Source organism: Balaenoptera musculus, chromosome 11, assembly GCF_009873245.2.
Source record: "Balaenoptera musculus isolate JJ_BM4_2016_0621 chromosome 11, mBalMus1.pri.v3, whole genome shotgun sequence".
NCBI lineage: Eukaryota > Metazoa > Chordata > Mammalia > Artiodactyla > Balaenopteridae > Balaenoptera > Balaenoptera musculus.
In genome coordinates this window covers 66,872,398-66,887,842 of record NC_045795.1, presented here as the reverse complement: position 1 = coordinate 66,887,842, position 15,445 = coordinate 66,872,398, and the positions used below count along the sequence as shown (strand labels likewise).

Below are 15,445 nucleotides of genomic sequence, written 5' to 3'. Positions count from 1 at the left end.
CTCTTACTCTGTGAGTTTAAGAGATACAAATACCTACAGTAGTCTCGGAGGGCTATTTATTATGGGAGCGTCCCTGCATAGCTTGCGTGGGTTTAATATTTTTTTGGTCTGAGGGCTGTTTTTGGTTTGGGTGCTTGCTGTTTCTTTCCTCCGCATGTGCTGGTCATTATCCCCTTGTTAGGGGGTATGCAGGCCTGCAGCCCGCTTATGGGACCCTTGGTGCCAGTGGGCTGCATGTGCTTCCGGGGAGGCGGGGGCATTGGTTGGTGCCAGGTTTTGGGACCCTTGGCCAGCCGTCCATGCCTGACTGTGGAGTCCAAGATGGCAGCGGCAGCTATTGCCCACCCCTGGAGCTTGTTTTGGTGGTGCCCTGCTGCCTGAGAGAGGGCGTGGAGAAAGAAGCTCCTGTGGCAGGCCCACCCCTCTCCTCGTGGGCCCCCCAACAATGGTGCCTTGCCCCTCTGGGGGGCCCAGGCTTCCTCCCATAGTCCCTCGGTTATAGCGCACCACACCCTAGCCCCCTCAGGCTGTCACCATGCAGCCAGTCCCAGTCCTCTTCCCGGTTCTGACCTTCAAAGCACAAGCCTCAGCACTCAGCCCCTGACCCCCTCAGTGGAAGAGTGAGCATCTTGGGCTGGGGAGTGCCAGGTGGCAGCACCGACTGGCTGTGCTGGTGTCTCTCCTCTTTGCCCTCTGCAAACTGGTTGCTGCACTCTCCCCTGAGGCTCCGGAGCTCCCCCTCCATTCGGGCTGTTCTCCCTGCCAGTGAGGGGACTTCCCAGTGTGTGGAAACCTTTCCTTTTTCACAGTTCTCTCCCAAGTATGCAGGTGCTGTCCCGTTTCCTTTCGTGCTTTTTTTTTTTCTTTTGTCCTACCCAGTTACATGGAGATTTTCTAGCCCTTTTTGAAGTCTGAGGTCTTCTGCCAGCATTCAGTAGGTGTTCTGTGAGAATCGTTCCACATGTAGATGTATTTTTGATGTATTTGTGGGAGAAGGTGAGCTCCATATCCTACTCCTCTGCCATCTTTATCATTCTTTTAAATTTTATTTTTATTTAAAATAATTTGGCTGGGCTTCCCTCGTGGCGCAGTGGTTGAGAATCTGCCTGCTAATGCAGGGGACACGGGTTCGAGCCCTGGTCTGGGAAGATCCCACATGCCGTAGAACAGCTAGGCCCGTGAGCCACAATTACTGAGCCTGCGCATCTGGAGCCTGTGCTCCGCAACAAGAGAGGCCGCGATAATGAGAGGCCCACGCACCGCGATGAAGAGTGGCCCCCGCTTGCCACAACTAGAGAAAGCCCTCGCACAGAAACGAAGACCCAACACAGCCATAAATAAATAAATAAATAAAATTAAAAAAAAAAATTTGGCTGTATAGTTTCTTCATTATATTAAGTGTGTTATAGAACAGAGTACTTTTATATTGTTTACGTACCAGGTTTTTCGTACTGTTTACATTTATCAGTGTATGCTCTTAATCCAGTGAGAACAGGACCTTTAGGGACTTAATTAAGAGTACTGCTTTAACGTTTTTTTTTCTTTGAGGTTGTCTCAGATTATTGGAGGTCAGAGGGATAAAATCGGAGAGAATGAAATCTCAGAAAGTGTAACCTTTAAGCCAGCGTTTTCAAGATTTTATACTCTGGAACATTAAGATTCCCCTAAAATATTAATAGGTGTTTTATGATGAAAATGTCCACGTGGTCAGTTAGGTAGATGGCTACTGTTTATTGAGTGCCAGTCCTGTGCTAAGCATTTGATTTGCATCGTATCACTTAATTCTCACAGCATCCCATGAGGTAGGAAGAAAACCATGAGTCTATGGTATTTCAGAATCAGAGAGAAAAGAAATGGTTTTAATACAGAAGGGACAAGACCCAGATCTATCAAGATGACTAACCAGGATAACTTACAAACTCTCCCGTTGCACACAAATACAAATTTCGGGTAAACTATAATAAACTCTTAGAGAAATTCCTAGGTGCCAGAAATGAAGATGGAACTGTAAAAGTAAAGTGGTAATTGAGGACAGGGACAAAATCTTGGGTGAGGAATTAGAATGGGGACCCTGACCTCCATATAAAACTGGGATTCCCTAAGGACCTTCATTGAAACAATGGAAAAGGAAACTATCTGCTTTATGCTGTGGGAAGATGATAGATTTCTCACTCTCTGACTCCACTCTGAGGGGCAGGGGCATGGGCATGTAAGTCTCCCCTGAGAAACTCTGGGCATGGGCCTTATTTGGGTATATGTTTGAAATTTCTATTTTGATTGGGAACCCCAAAGTCAAGATATTAACAACAAACAATTGTTTTGGACCAGTGATATTCTTTGGTTGTCTGGCAAAAGCAAATACAGAACTCCTGTGGTGGAGAAGCTTTCACAATCTGGGCCACAAGGGATTTTCACAGAAAAAACAATTTCCACAAAAAGTGAGCTCACAAAAAAATTACAAAGTATCCCAGCAAATAATCCTCCATGATTAGGAGTCAACAATTAAACAATGACTGGATATGTTTCCTTTTCAGATTTTTCATTACTAGTGTATAGAAATGCAACTGATTTTTGTGTATTGATTTTGTATTCTGCAACTTTGCAGAATTCATTTATTCTAACAGGTTGTTGTGTGTGTGTGTGTCTGTGTGTGTGTGTGTGTCTGTGTGTGTGTGTGTGTGGAAACTTTAGAGCTTTTTATGTATAAGATCATGTCATTTGTGAACAGAGATAATTTTATTTCTTCCTTTCCAACACAGATGCCTTTAATTTCTTTTTCTTGCCAGTACTATGTTGAATAGAAGTGGTGAAAGCAGACATCCTTGTCTTGTTTTTAATCTTTGGAGAAAGTCTGTCAGACTTTTACGGTTGAGTGTAGTGTTAGCTGTGATTTTTTCATGACTGGCATTTATTATGTTGAGGAAGTTTCCTTCTATTTCTAGTTTATTAAGTGTTTTTTAATGAAAGGGATTTTACTTTTGTCAGATTCTTTTTGCCTCAGTTGACATGGTCATGTGGTTTTCTACTAATTCACAAAAATTAATTCACACTGATTCTATTAATGTGGTGTGTTACATAGATTGATTTTTGTATTTTGAACCATATGTACCTGGGTAAATCCACTTGGTCGTGGTATATACAGTAATCCTCTTAGTATGCTGCTGAATTGAGTTTGCAAGTATTTTTTGAGAATTTTTGCATCAGTATTCATAAGGAATATCTGTAGTTTTCTTGTACTATCTTTGTGTCTTGCTTTGGTATCAGGGTGATGCTGGATTCATAGAATGAGTTAGGAAGTGTTCCTTCTCATTAATTTTTTGGAAGAGTTTGAGAAGGCTTGGTATTAATTCCTTAAATGGTAAAATTTACCAGTTAAGCGATCTGGTCCTAGGTTTTTCTGTTTTGGGAGGGTTTTGACAACTGATTCAGTCTTCTTACTGGTTATACGTCTGTTCAGTTATTCTGTTTCTTCATTAGTCCATTTTGGTAGATTGTGTTTCTAGGAATTTGTCCGTTTAATCTAAGTTACTCAATTTGTTGGTGTACAGTTGTTTATAGTGTTCTCCTGTAATCCACTCCCCCCCTTTTTTTTTTTTGGCCATGCCGCATGTGGCTTGTGGGATCTTAGTTCCCCGACCAGGGATTGAACCTGGGCCCTCGGCCATGAAAGTGTGGAGTCCTACCCACTGGACCACCGGGGAATTCCCTTATAATCCTTTTTATTCCTGTAAAATTGGTAGTCATGTTCCCCCTTTCTTTTTTAAAAAAAATTTTAAAATTTATTTATTTTTTTGGCTGCATTGGGTCTTTGTTGTGGTGCGTGGGCTTCTCATTGCGGTGGCTTCTCTTGTTGCAGAGCACGGACTCTAGGCAGTGGGCTTCAGTAGTTGCAGCACGTGGGCTATGTAGTTGTGGTGGGCGGGCTCTAGGGCACGTGGGCTCAGTAGTTGTGGCTCATGGGCTCAGTAGTCATGGCTTGTGAGCTCTAGAGCACAGGCTCAGTAGTTGTGGTGCATGGGCTTAGTTGCTCTGCGGTATGTGGGATCTTCCTGGACCAGGGCTTGAACCTGTGTCCCCTGCATTGGCAGGTGGATTCTTAACCACTGCATCACTGGGGAAGTCCTCCCTTTTCATTTTTGATTCTAGTAATTTGTCTTCTCTCCTTTTTTTTTTTCTTGATCAGTTTAGCTAAAGGTTTGTCAATTTTGTTGATCTTTTCAAAGCAACAACTTTTGGTTTCATTAATTTTCTGTATTTTTCTATTTGCTATTTTGTTTATCTCCATTCTAATCTTTATTATTATTATTTTTTACTTCTGCTATCTTTGGGTTTTATTTGCTCTTTCTTGTTCCTTAAAGTGTACAGTTTAGTTATTAATTTGACCTTTTTTTCTTTTTAACTTTATGTGCTTGCAGCTGTAAATTTCCCTCTTTGCATTGCTTTTGCGGTATCCCATAAATTTTGGTATGCTGTGTTTTTGTTTTCATTCATCTCAAGGTATTTTCTAATTTCCCTGTGATTTCTTCTTTGACACTTTCGTTGGTTAAGACTGTTGATTTCCACATATGAATTTTCCAGTTTTCTCTTGGGATGTTGATTTCTCATTTCATTCCATTGTGATCGGAAAAAATTATTTGTAAGAGGTCAGTTCTTTTTAAATTATTAAGACTTGTTTTGTGGCCTAACATATAGTCTCTTCTGGGAAATGTTCCATGTGTACTTGAGAAGAATGTATATTCTGCTCTTGTTGGATGGAGTGTTCTCTATATGTCTTTTAGATCTAATTGGTTTGTAGTGTTGTTCAACTCCTCTGTTTCCTTATTGATTTTCTTTTCGGTTGTTCTATCCATTATTGAAAGTTGGGGTAAAGAGTTTCTGTTTAGGATAATGAAATTCTGGAAATAGATAGTGTTGATGGTTATACAACATTGTGAATGTACTGAATCCCACCAAATTGCACACTGAAAAATGGTTAAAATGGTTAAAAGTTATGAATGTAAAAGAAAGAATCAGAACTCCAAGAAAAGTCTAAGACTATGAAAAAAATGGCCATTTGGAAAATGAACAAAGGAACTACTGGAAATAAAAATTACAGTTATTGAATTTTAAAACTTAATAGATGAGGTAGAGTGAAATTTAGACACAGCTAAAGATAGAATTAATAAACTGGAATATCTGACAGGATAATCAATAATGAAGCTCTTAGAAATAAGACTAGAATTAGAAATTTTTAAATGTATCTAAAAGGAGTTTCAATAAAAGAGAATAGAAGGGACTTCCCTGGTGGTCCAGTGGTTAACATTCTGTGCTTCCACTGCAAGGGGTGCAGGTTCAACCCCTGGTCAGGGAACTAGGATCCTGCATGGCATGCGATGTGGCCAAAAAAGAAAAAAATGTGTATGTGTATATATATACACACACACATGTATATAAAAGAAAAAGAAAATAGAAAGGTAGTATTCAGAGAGATGAGGCTAGGATCTTACAAATAAATGAAAGACATGACCACTCAGATTCAGGAAGCCCAATGAAGAATACCAAAGACAAAAAGATTTTAAAAGCAACTAGAATGGGACTTCCCTGGTGGCGCAGTGGTCAAGAATCCGCCTGCTAATGCAGGGGACATGGGTTCGAGCCCTGGTCCGGGAAGATCCCACATGCCACGGAGCAACTGAGCCTGTGTGCCACAACTGCTGAGCCTGCGCTCTAGAGCCTGCAAGCCACAACTACTGAGCCCGTGTGCCACAACTACTGAAGCCCCGTGCCTAGAGCCCATGCTCCACAACAAGAGAAGCCACCACAGTGAGAAGCCCGTGCACCGCAAAATGAAGAGTAGCCCCAGCTTGCCGCAACTAGAGAAAGCCTGCGTGCAGCAACGAAGACCCAACGCAGCCTAAATGAATGAACGAATGAATGAATAAACAAAACCACTCAAAAAAATAGTAATAAAAAGCAACTAGAGTAAAAAAGTTTCCTGCAGATTAACATAGCATGCTTTGCCACAGCATCAGTAGAGGCCAGATAATAGTAGAAAATGTCTTCGGAGAACTTCTGTAAACCTAGAAATATTGACCAAAATAAACAATTTTGGAGGGCAAAAGGGCAAACAGAAATTCTGGGTAACATGTAGATGGAAGGGAATAGTTGAAGTTAGTGTTTCAAGTTTCTTATACTGTTTGGAAATAGGGGAGGATGATAGACTTAATATTGATGGTACGTATATTTTCATATCAATAAGTATTTTATTTTATTATTATTATTTTAAATTAATTAATTTTTTTGGGTTGTGCTGGGTGTTCGTTGCTGTGCGTGGGCTTTCTCTAGTTGCTGCGAGCGGGGGCTACTCTTCATTGCTGTGCGCGGGCTTCTCATTGTCATGGCTTCTCTTGTTGCAGAGCACGGGCTCTAGGTGCACGGGCTTCAGTAGTTGTGGCACACGGGCTCTAGAGCACAGGCTTAGTAGTTGTGGCGCAAGGGGCTTAGTTGCTCCGCAGCATGTGGGATCTTCCCGGACCAGGGATTGAACCTGTGTCCCTGCATTGGCAGGCGGATTCTTAACCACTGCACCACCAGGGAAGCCCCTCAATAAGTATTTTAAAACAAAATTTCTCAAAATGTGTTTTCAGAGTGTTAATTTTTTTAAAAAAAACTTTAAAACTTGAAAATATATAGGAGAATGACACCATGACCCTAGGGAAGAGTTTCTTAAGATATAAAGTGCACACGTTTAAAAGAAAATATTGCTAAGTATGATTATATAAAAATTAAGAACTTGTGCTTATCATGAAACACTGGTAAAAGACATGAGTATTTCACAGAAAGTAGAAGTATGAATGGTTAGAAGGCATGAAAAAAAATGCTGCACTTCATTAGTAAATGAGAAAATTCAAGTTAAATGAAATGTTAATTTTTTATACCCACCAGAGTGCAAAAAATTAAAAGTCTGATAGTAGCCAGATGTTGGTAAAGATGTAGGAAAAAAGAACTATTCGCTGTAGGAAATGTGAATTGTCATTTTGGAAAATAGTTTGGCCTCCTCTAGTAAAGTTGAGGAAACACACCTGTGACTTAGTACTGTTCCTAGGTGTCTACTCTAGGGACATGCTTGCACAAAAATAGGTATGGTTAAGCCAACAGAATAGCAGCAGCAGAATATGGAGATGAAGAGCATTTGGAGGTACACTGCCTAGGATGAGATCCCAGCTTTGCCACTTACTAGTTTTGTGACTTTTGGTAAGTTACTTAAACCTCATTGTGACAGTATTCTCTTCTGTAAATATAGAACTTACCTAATCATATAGGGTTGATATGAGGATTAAATGTTATGTGTAAAGCCTGTCTTATATTGAGTGCTATTTGTGACAATTACATGTAACCATATAGATGAATGTAAAAAACATGATGTGTAAAAGAAACAAGTTGCAGAAAAATACACATGGCACCACACAATTTATACAGTTCAAAGCATATAACGTTTAACAAAAGCCTTACAAGAAAATTATTAAAATTTAGTAATGCAGATACCCTTTGGGGGAGGGAGGAGGCAGGTGGTATAAGGAGGGGGGGACACATGGGAGGTTTCTGTTTCTTAAACTCGGTGGTAAATCACAGAGGTGATTTTCATTTTCTGTGGACTGTTAATGATAATGTTAATTGTGCATTGTGAACTTCAAAGAGAGATATAGAATTTTTAAGGCTCCCCACTTGGTCATGGAACCTTTTGGGTCTTAACAGCTAAAGTAGGACTACATTATGTGATTGTTGATCTTTAGCTTGAGTTTTAGTGGATAAATAGGATTTTGTTTCACAGTGCACAGATATTTTAACTAAACCACCTACTATTGTACATTGAGTTCACTTGGATTTTTTAAACTTATGAGCAATTTTGAAATGTTTTATTAAAAAATTTTTTTTACAAGACTGAAGTCTTTGCTTATATCTTTAGTTATGATTTTTTTTTTCCTGAATTGTGCTATTTCATTTCCTTTACTATAGGAAGGAATTGTTGAGAATCTTTTCAAATGGGCCCAAGGGGCTGATCAGCCACTGAGGACATATTCTACTGGTCTGTTAGGAGGTGCTATGGAAAATCAAGACATTGCTGCCAACTACAGGGATGAAAATTCACAGCTGGTAAGGACCATGTTAGAATGATTTTTTTTGCATAAGATAGCAGTGTATTCACTCGTTCTTTCTTGCTACTGAACTTGAATAGGTAGATCTTATTTGTTACCTTGTACTAGAGTATAGCTATAATTTCAGTATTTCAAGACTAATTTTCATAAGAGTTTTGATTGGTCCTTTTTTTTTTTTTTTTTTTTACTAGAAAATAGCTGTTTTTCATGTTGTCAAGGATCATGATATTTTGTACCAGATAAATAATACTATTCCCTTTCCCTTCCCAACATCTGGATTATGAAAAATTTCAAACGTATAGCAAAATATAATTTTACAGTGAACACCTGTATACACACCACTTACATTGTTGTGAATATTTTACTAAACTTATATTCATGACATACCCATTCATCCATTCACCCCTCTTTATATCCATCCACCATTCTTTTTTTTTTTTAATGCAGATTAAAATAAATTGCAGACCTAATCACTCTCTCTTTTTAAAGCTAAGCATAATACTACAGTTTAGGATTGGCCCAAAAAATGAGTACTTAAAGGAAAAGGTAAAACATAAGTGGTGAACTTGAAAATTAGATTATGTAATTATGTATAATGTGGATGACAATATTTAACAATACAACTTATGGCAGATAAAAGTTTCAGAAACCTTCATGTTTGATTTTCAAAGACACTTTTTAAAAATTGTGAATATGTCTAGTGTCTGCCTCTTCAGGTGTGATGGTCCACCCCAGCTTGATCCAGCCAGATATGTTGTGAATTAGGTGTTTTATGTGCAAATCTTCTGGTTTGGGTTCTCTGGGAAATTTTATGGGGAATGAGACTTTTAGCCATTATTTATTTCATCAAGCTGTAGGAATCAAGTCAACATATTTATCAAATCTTTACTATTACCAGGCATTGAGATAATTGCATGAGTATCCTTAAGTGGAAGTAAGAATTATTTGAATCATTTAAATTAAGATGCAGAAGAGACAACCCCTTTTATTCCAATATCTGTTGATAGGTGGCAATAGTACTTCGAAGACTGAGGGAGCTACAGCTTCAGGAAGTAGCTTTGAGGCAAGAAAGCAAGCGTCCTAGCCCACGAAAGCTCTCCTCTGAACCCCTTTTGCCTCTGGATGAAGAAGCTGTGGATATGGACTATGGCGACATGGCTGTAGATGTAGTGGATGGCGAACAAGAGGAAGCTTCTGGAGACATGGAGATCTCCTTTCATCTTGATTCAGGCCACAAGACCAGTAGCAGAGTGAACTCAGCAACTAAACCTGAGGAAGGAGGATTGAGGAAAAACAAGTCAGCAAAACAGGGTGACAGAGAGAGCTTTAGGAAAGCCAAGCAAAAGTTGGGTTTCTCATCATCTGATCCAGATCGCATGTTTGTTGAGCTGTCTAACAGCAGCTGGTCAGAAATGTCCCCCTGGGTGATTGGCACCAATTATACCCTTTATCCTATGACTCCTGCTATCGAGCAGCGACTTATTCTCCAGTATCTGACCCCTTTAGGAGAATATCAGGAGGTAAGCTTATTGGGAAGAGTAGTGTTCACATTTTGGGACCACTGTGTTTATTTCTGGGATATTTTGTGGTGTCATTTTATACATTGATGTGTTTTTACTCTAATACAGAAAAGTCTTTGCCTCAAACTGGTAAAGTCTTATGGAGGTCACTCCTGATAAGGCCTTTTTGATCAAAGTGTGTTTGTATGTTTATCTTCATAAAGGGGGGGAAGAGGCACCTCATTTCTTTAATCTTCTCTCCTCATAAAGGAATAGGAAATATGTGAAAATAAATTCAAATGTTAAGACTTGTTTTTGGTGTTGATTTCAGTTACTTCCCATATTCATGCAACTTGGATCACGGGATTTGATGATGTTCTATATTGACTTGAAACAGACTAATGATGTCCTACTTACATTTGAGGCACTCAAGGTAAAGTTCTTAAAAATATTAGGTCACTGAGCATTTTATTGACATGGATGTGCCTATATGTTTTGGTATGTAGCATCTCTGGATTTTATTGTTCAGGGTGGTGGTTTTTTTTTTTTAATAAATTTATTTTATTTATTTATTTGTTTTTGGCTGCATTTGGTCTTTGTTGCTGCATGCGGGCTTTCTCTAGTTGCAGCGAGTGGGGGCTACTCTCCGTTGCGGTGCATGGGCTTCTCATTGTGGTGGCTTCTCTTGTTGTGGAGCACAGGCACTAGGCGCACAGGCTTCAGAAGTTGTGGCTCGCGGGCTCTAGAGTGCATGCTCAGTAGTTGTGGTGCGTGAGCTTAGTTGCTCCGTGGCATGTAGGATCTTCCCGGACCAGGAATAGAACCCGTGTCCCCTGCATTGGTAGGTGTATTCTTTTTGTTTTTGTTTTTTAAATTAATTAATTTTTGGCTGCGCTGGGTCTTCGTTGCTGCATGCGGGCTTTCTCTAGTTGCGGTGAGTGGGGGCTACTCTTCGTTGCAGCGCGTGGGCTTCTTGTGGTGGCTTCTCGTTGTGGAGCATGGGCTCTAGGTGCATGGGCTTCAGTAGTTGTGGCACGCGGGCTCAGTAGTTGGGGCACACGAGCTTAGTTGCTCCGTGGCATGTGGGATCTTCCTGGAATAGGGATCGAACCTGTGTCCCCTGCATTGGCAGGCGGATTCTTAACCACTGCGCCACCAGGGAAGTCCCAGCAGGCAGATTCTTAACCACTCTGCCACCAGGGAAGTCCCCAGGGTGTTTCTATTGCCAGATGTGTCAATTGTGACAAATGAAAATTTCTTTTTTAGATAGAAGAAATAAGGCTTACCAAGTGCCTCCACAGAAATTCAGGGGTCAGTCCTAGAGGATTGAATGTTAAGGGAGAAAGTGGATCTAGACCTGAGAGTGGCCTCAGTTATTGTTACTGGATAGGAGGAGAAATTAAGTGTATAGTACCTTAGGTCATACTACCTTTTAAGTATTCTGTCAGCTAACAACACTTCTTCTCAATTATTAACTATATACATATTGTATGATATTAGATTATTTAGAGTGAACAAAATATAAACCAGAAAATGAGTAAAGAAATAGAGGCATACTCAAATTCAGTAAAGGTAAATGATTTTCTAGGTTGCAAAGGGGCTAAATGTAAGAGGGCAAGTATGTCTAGCCCACCAAATCCATACCTTTTCATGATAATTAAGGTAATCTGAAGGGAGAGAGGTTAAGTGGAATGAATAATTTTGTGGCTATTATAGTTCTACCCAACAGGTAACTAAACACAGTACTATTCTGTGATGTTTACAATATTAGACAAATTAAGTCTCTGCTGTTTATTGTTTGGTTAAGAGAGACAGGCATGTAAGCCTATGATTTCTTTTAGATATTATAGATGTTGCGAAAAAAGTATGGGGCACAAAGGAAGGAATGGTCTGTTGCCCTTGAGAAATAGTAGCTTCTAGACAAGACCTCTGAAAAAGAGATAATGTTCTCACTGGCTGTTCAAAGTTACAATTTCATTCCTGATATTCCAGAGCCACGCTGTCCAATAGAACTTTCTGTGACGATGGAAATGTTCTTTGTCTGTGCTGTTCAAAACAGTGGCTACTAGCCATATATGAGCACTTAAAATGTAGCTAGTGCCTCTGAGGCATTGAATTTTTAACTAAATTTTAATTAAATTAGCCATATGTGGCCAGGGACTAGTGCATTGGATAGCACAGTTCCAGAGTATATTGAAATTAAATAGAAATGAGGAAATTTGCCTTTCAGACCCCAGAAATTTTAAGTTTGGAGGGGGTCAGACATAAGTTGGAGTAACATGTATTCCTATGTATGGGATGCAGTGTGTGTGTGTGTGTGTGTGTGTGTGTAAAGTGTGTAAACTCATGATTCTGCTTTGAACAGTGGGATGAAGCTGGAGGTCAGAGTTGTCTCCAGTGACCCAAAGTTATTGCTTTCAGATGCAGCATCCTGTCCTGAAAAGGAAATAGTGGAAGAAGGGATTTGGGCAGTTGCTATTTCTGTAGGTCTTTGTATGAGGAACTGTAATGGGTGTCATTATTCAACTGTTTTCTGTGCAAACTCATATAAGGGATTAAAGAAAATGAAATAAGGATGAACAGGGAAAAATCAGACAAGAGATCCTTCTTATAGGGAAATAAAAAGTATAGAAAGTTATGTGTACTGTTTTGTTCAAAAAGAAGTCTCAGTTGTGTAGAAGGAACAGGTGTTGAAGTTAGTATTGGGTTGGCCAAAAAGTTCTGGTTTTTCTGTAAGATCTTATAGATCAATAGAAACAAAATGGGTTAAAATAGTAAATTAAGAACTAGAACCTTATATGGAGGTACATTAATACAAGGAGAGAAAATAGAATCTTTGCGCACATGAGTGAGGTGAGCCAGGTTATGGGCCATGTTGAGCCAAGTAGAATTAAGGTTCTTGGTAAAGATTGAGCCTGTTTGTTCTCTGTTTCCCTACCTACTGATTCTGGCAGTGGAACTGCCACTTTATGGTAGTGACATTATTGGAAAAAGCGCGTGCAGTGGCCTAAGTATTGGGGAGGGAACCATACATGGTTTAGTTGTTTCTTGGGGAAAGACTTGGTGGGAATGTGGTAGAGGTTTGTGTATCAGCCAAGTAAAGAGGGAAGGGATTTGAATTATATATAAGGATTAGTCTGAGTCTGTGTGTTAAGAGGACTTCTGAAGAGGGTACATACATGTTGTTTTTGCCATTGACCTTGGTGAAATTTATACAGGTATCAAATCATGTAATTACAAATCTGTGTTGTCTGTACCTACTGCCTGTATCACACCCAGAAGACACCTTGACATGAGAAACAGGAGGCCAACAGAAACAGGAGGCTCCAGTTCTCCTGAGGCCCCATCCACATTGGCCTGGGTTCAAAGTCATTGAGTAGCCTGCTGCTTGCATTGCACTCCCTGCCCTTAAAATTGCCCAGAAGGGGCTTCCCTGGTGGCGCAGTGGTTGAGAATCTGCCTGCCAATGCAGGGGACACGGGTTCGAGCCCTGGTCTGGGAAGATCCCACATGCCACGGAGCAACTGGGCCCGTGAGCCACAATTACTGAGCCTGCGCATCTGGAGCCTGTGCTCCGCAACAAGAGAGCCGCGACAGTGAGAGGCCTGCGCAACGCGATGAAGAGTGGTCCCCGCTTGCCACAACTAGAGAAAGCCCTCGCACAGAAACGAAGACCCAACACAGCAATCAATCAATCAATCAATAAAATAAATAAATAAATAAGAACGTGAATTTCTTTAAAAAAAAAAAAAATTGCCCAGAAGATCAGGTCCACCCAGAGAGGCTAGTAAGAATTGAACAGCAAGTTGACAAAACTTGATAACAAAGGCCTGTCTAATAGAGACTTAATAAAATAGTTCATTAATAAAGGTCTATTTAAAGTGCATTCCGATTAGTTCTAAAAATTTACTAATTTTGATAATTTGCTGAAGACTTTTCTTTGGGGATGTATTGAGGATCAATTTAAAAGAAAGCAGAGTTTTGGATTTTATTAGATGATGAGTCAGTGACTGAGCCAAAGCTAAAACATAGAGCTGATGATGTTAAAAGGATTAAAATGGGAAGGGTAACAAAAATCCTTTAGGGAAGCTATGTAATAATAAAATGGTGTAGGATATGTCATTATGTACAGCAATATTCTTCATTTCTTGTTTTTCACCTTCATGAAAACCTTTGGTATTAGGAGGGAATATTATGGAATCCTAGAGTTTTTTTGTTTGTTTTGTTTTGTTTTTTTGTTTCCCTTAAGCAGTATTGGTTTTACTTCTGTTTTGAGGGAGTGGTTGTCTGCTTCAGAGGAGTCTTTGTGTTTAGCAACTGTGAAGAGATATTTGTTCTAGATTGTTCTGTGAAGAGATATTTGTTCTAGATTGTTCCACGGTGATGTGTGTCCTCTTTGTTTAGCACCTAGCATCTCTCCTGCTCCATAACAAGTTTGCCACAGAATTTGTTGCACATGGTGGAGTACAGAAATTACTGGAAATTCCTCGTCCTTCTATGGCTGCAACTGGTGTATCCATGTGCTTGTATTACCTGTCCTACAACCAGGATGCCATGGAAAGAGTAAGTCCAGTCCATTCAGATGTATGGGAATGGGATAAGGTGGGGAATATTCTGGTACATTCACAGGAAAACTTTTGGATAAGAAAAAATGAATAGGTGGATTAGGTTTTAATGAAAGAAGCAAGGAGCATGAATGTCTGATCTTTACAGAGCATTCTAAAAATGTAAAATTCTTTAGAAAAGGTCCAAAATGTAAAATTTTGTAGTCCTTTTTTTCCTGACTCTCTGAAAGAAAAAAAACCAACAAAAAACCCAAGATGGATTGGGGTCACAGAACTTTTTTTTAGTTTTTGCCATTTTTACTGCATTAGAATTATTTTCAGGCTCTTCTCAGATGTCCCTCAGTGGAGTTATATTTTGCATTTTTGAGTCAGTCTATTATAAAAACAACAGATGATGCTTTGTGTATGTTAACAAATAGTTCGTGGTAGAGACAGTAAAATCATTCCAGTTGTTCTCAGGGCTCCAGAAGTACCCCCTCTGGTTTTTCTGTTTTTTCCAGCTAAGACTTTTTATTTAGTGATTTTTTAAAAAAGTGTAAGTGGGTTGTACATTTGAAAAGAAATGGGTCCCTGGACACCACTAGGGAAGCTCTTGTCATATCTATGCCTGGAATATTTTTCTAATATTCTATGTGGTGTGGCTTTTCTGGTAGAGTGAAGTTGGTAAATTCTTCTTGGGTGGTGTCTTTATTCATCTTTGCATATTTACTATTAGGGTAATATTTTGATTTTAATTTTTTTACTCCTTAAGATTCAGCATTATGCAAGGATATGTAATCTTTTGAGAGTAGTAACCTAATCTGTGTGTGTTTGTACAAAATTAATTGTGGTTAAGATAAGAAAGTATCAAACAAACCTGGGTAATGCTTCAGAATTCATTGTCTGACTTACAGGAGACAACAAAATGTGTGTGAACGAATCAGTGAGTGAATGGATATTAAACTTGTAGACTTTAGTATCAGAAGGCTCAGTCACTTTTATCAGGCTGGGGAAGTCCCTTATGTCTCTGAGCCACTTCTTCATCTGTTAGGTGGGACTACTAATATCTGTGTAACAGAGCGTTGTGAGCATTAAAGGATATAAATATTTGCAGAATTTAGCACTCAGTATGTTTAGGTGGAATTTAAATATTTCTCTAAATTTAGGTTGTTTTCAGGCTTGGAATAGATTGTTATAAAATTTCATCTGTAACTTAAGCTTTAAACTCAGAATGACTTGCCCAGGAGTGATTATTGTATTTTGCAAA

General features: G+C 39.4%; 1 protein-coding gene across 7 annotated transcripts in view; it reads left to right on the top strand.

Annotated features, from left to right (window-relative positions):
• DCAF1 (DDB1 and CUL4 associated factor 1) overlaps window positions 1-15,445 on the top strand; it is an 85,396-nt gene that overhangs the window by 31,402 nt on the left and 38,549 nt on the right. For 6 of the 7 annotated variants that reach the window (XR_005021977.1, XR_005021978.1, XM_036870435.1 and 3 more), the window contains 4 exons: window positions 7,996-8,133; window positions 9,143-9,655; window positions 9,966-10,067; window positions 14,039-14,197. Coding sequence is in view for 5 of the 7 variants with exons in the window: in XM_036870435.1 (XP_036726330.1) it covers window positions 7,996-8,133; window positions 9,143-9,655; window positions 9,966-10,067; window positions 14,039-14,197 (912 nt within the window). In the remaining 2 variants the exon portion in view is untranslated. The remainder of the gene's footprint in view (window positions 1-7,995; window positions 8,134-9,142; window positions 9,656-9,965; window positions 10,068-14,038; window positions 14,198-15,445) is intronic. The other variant, XM_036870439.1, reaches the window with a different exon arrangement.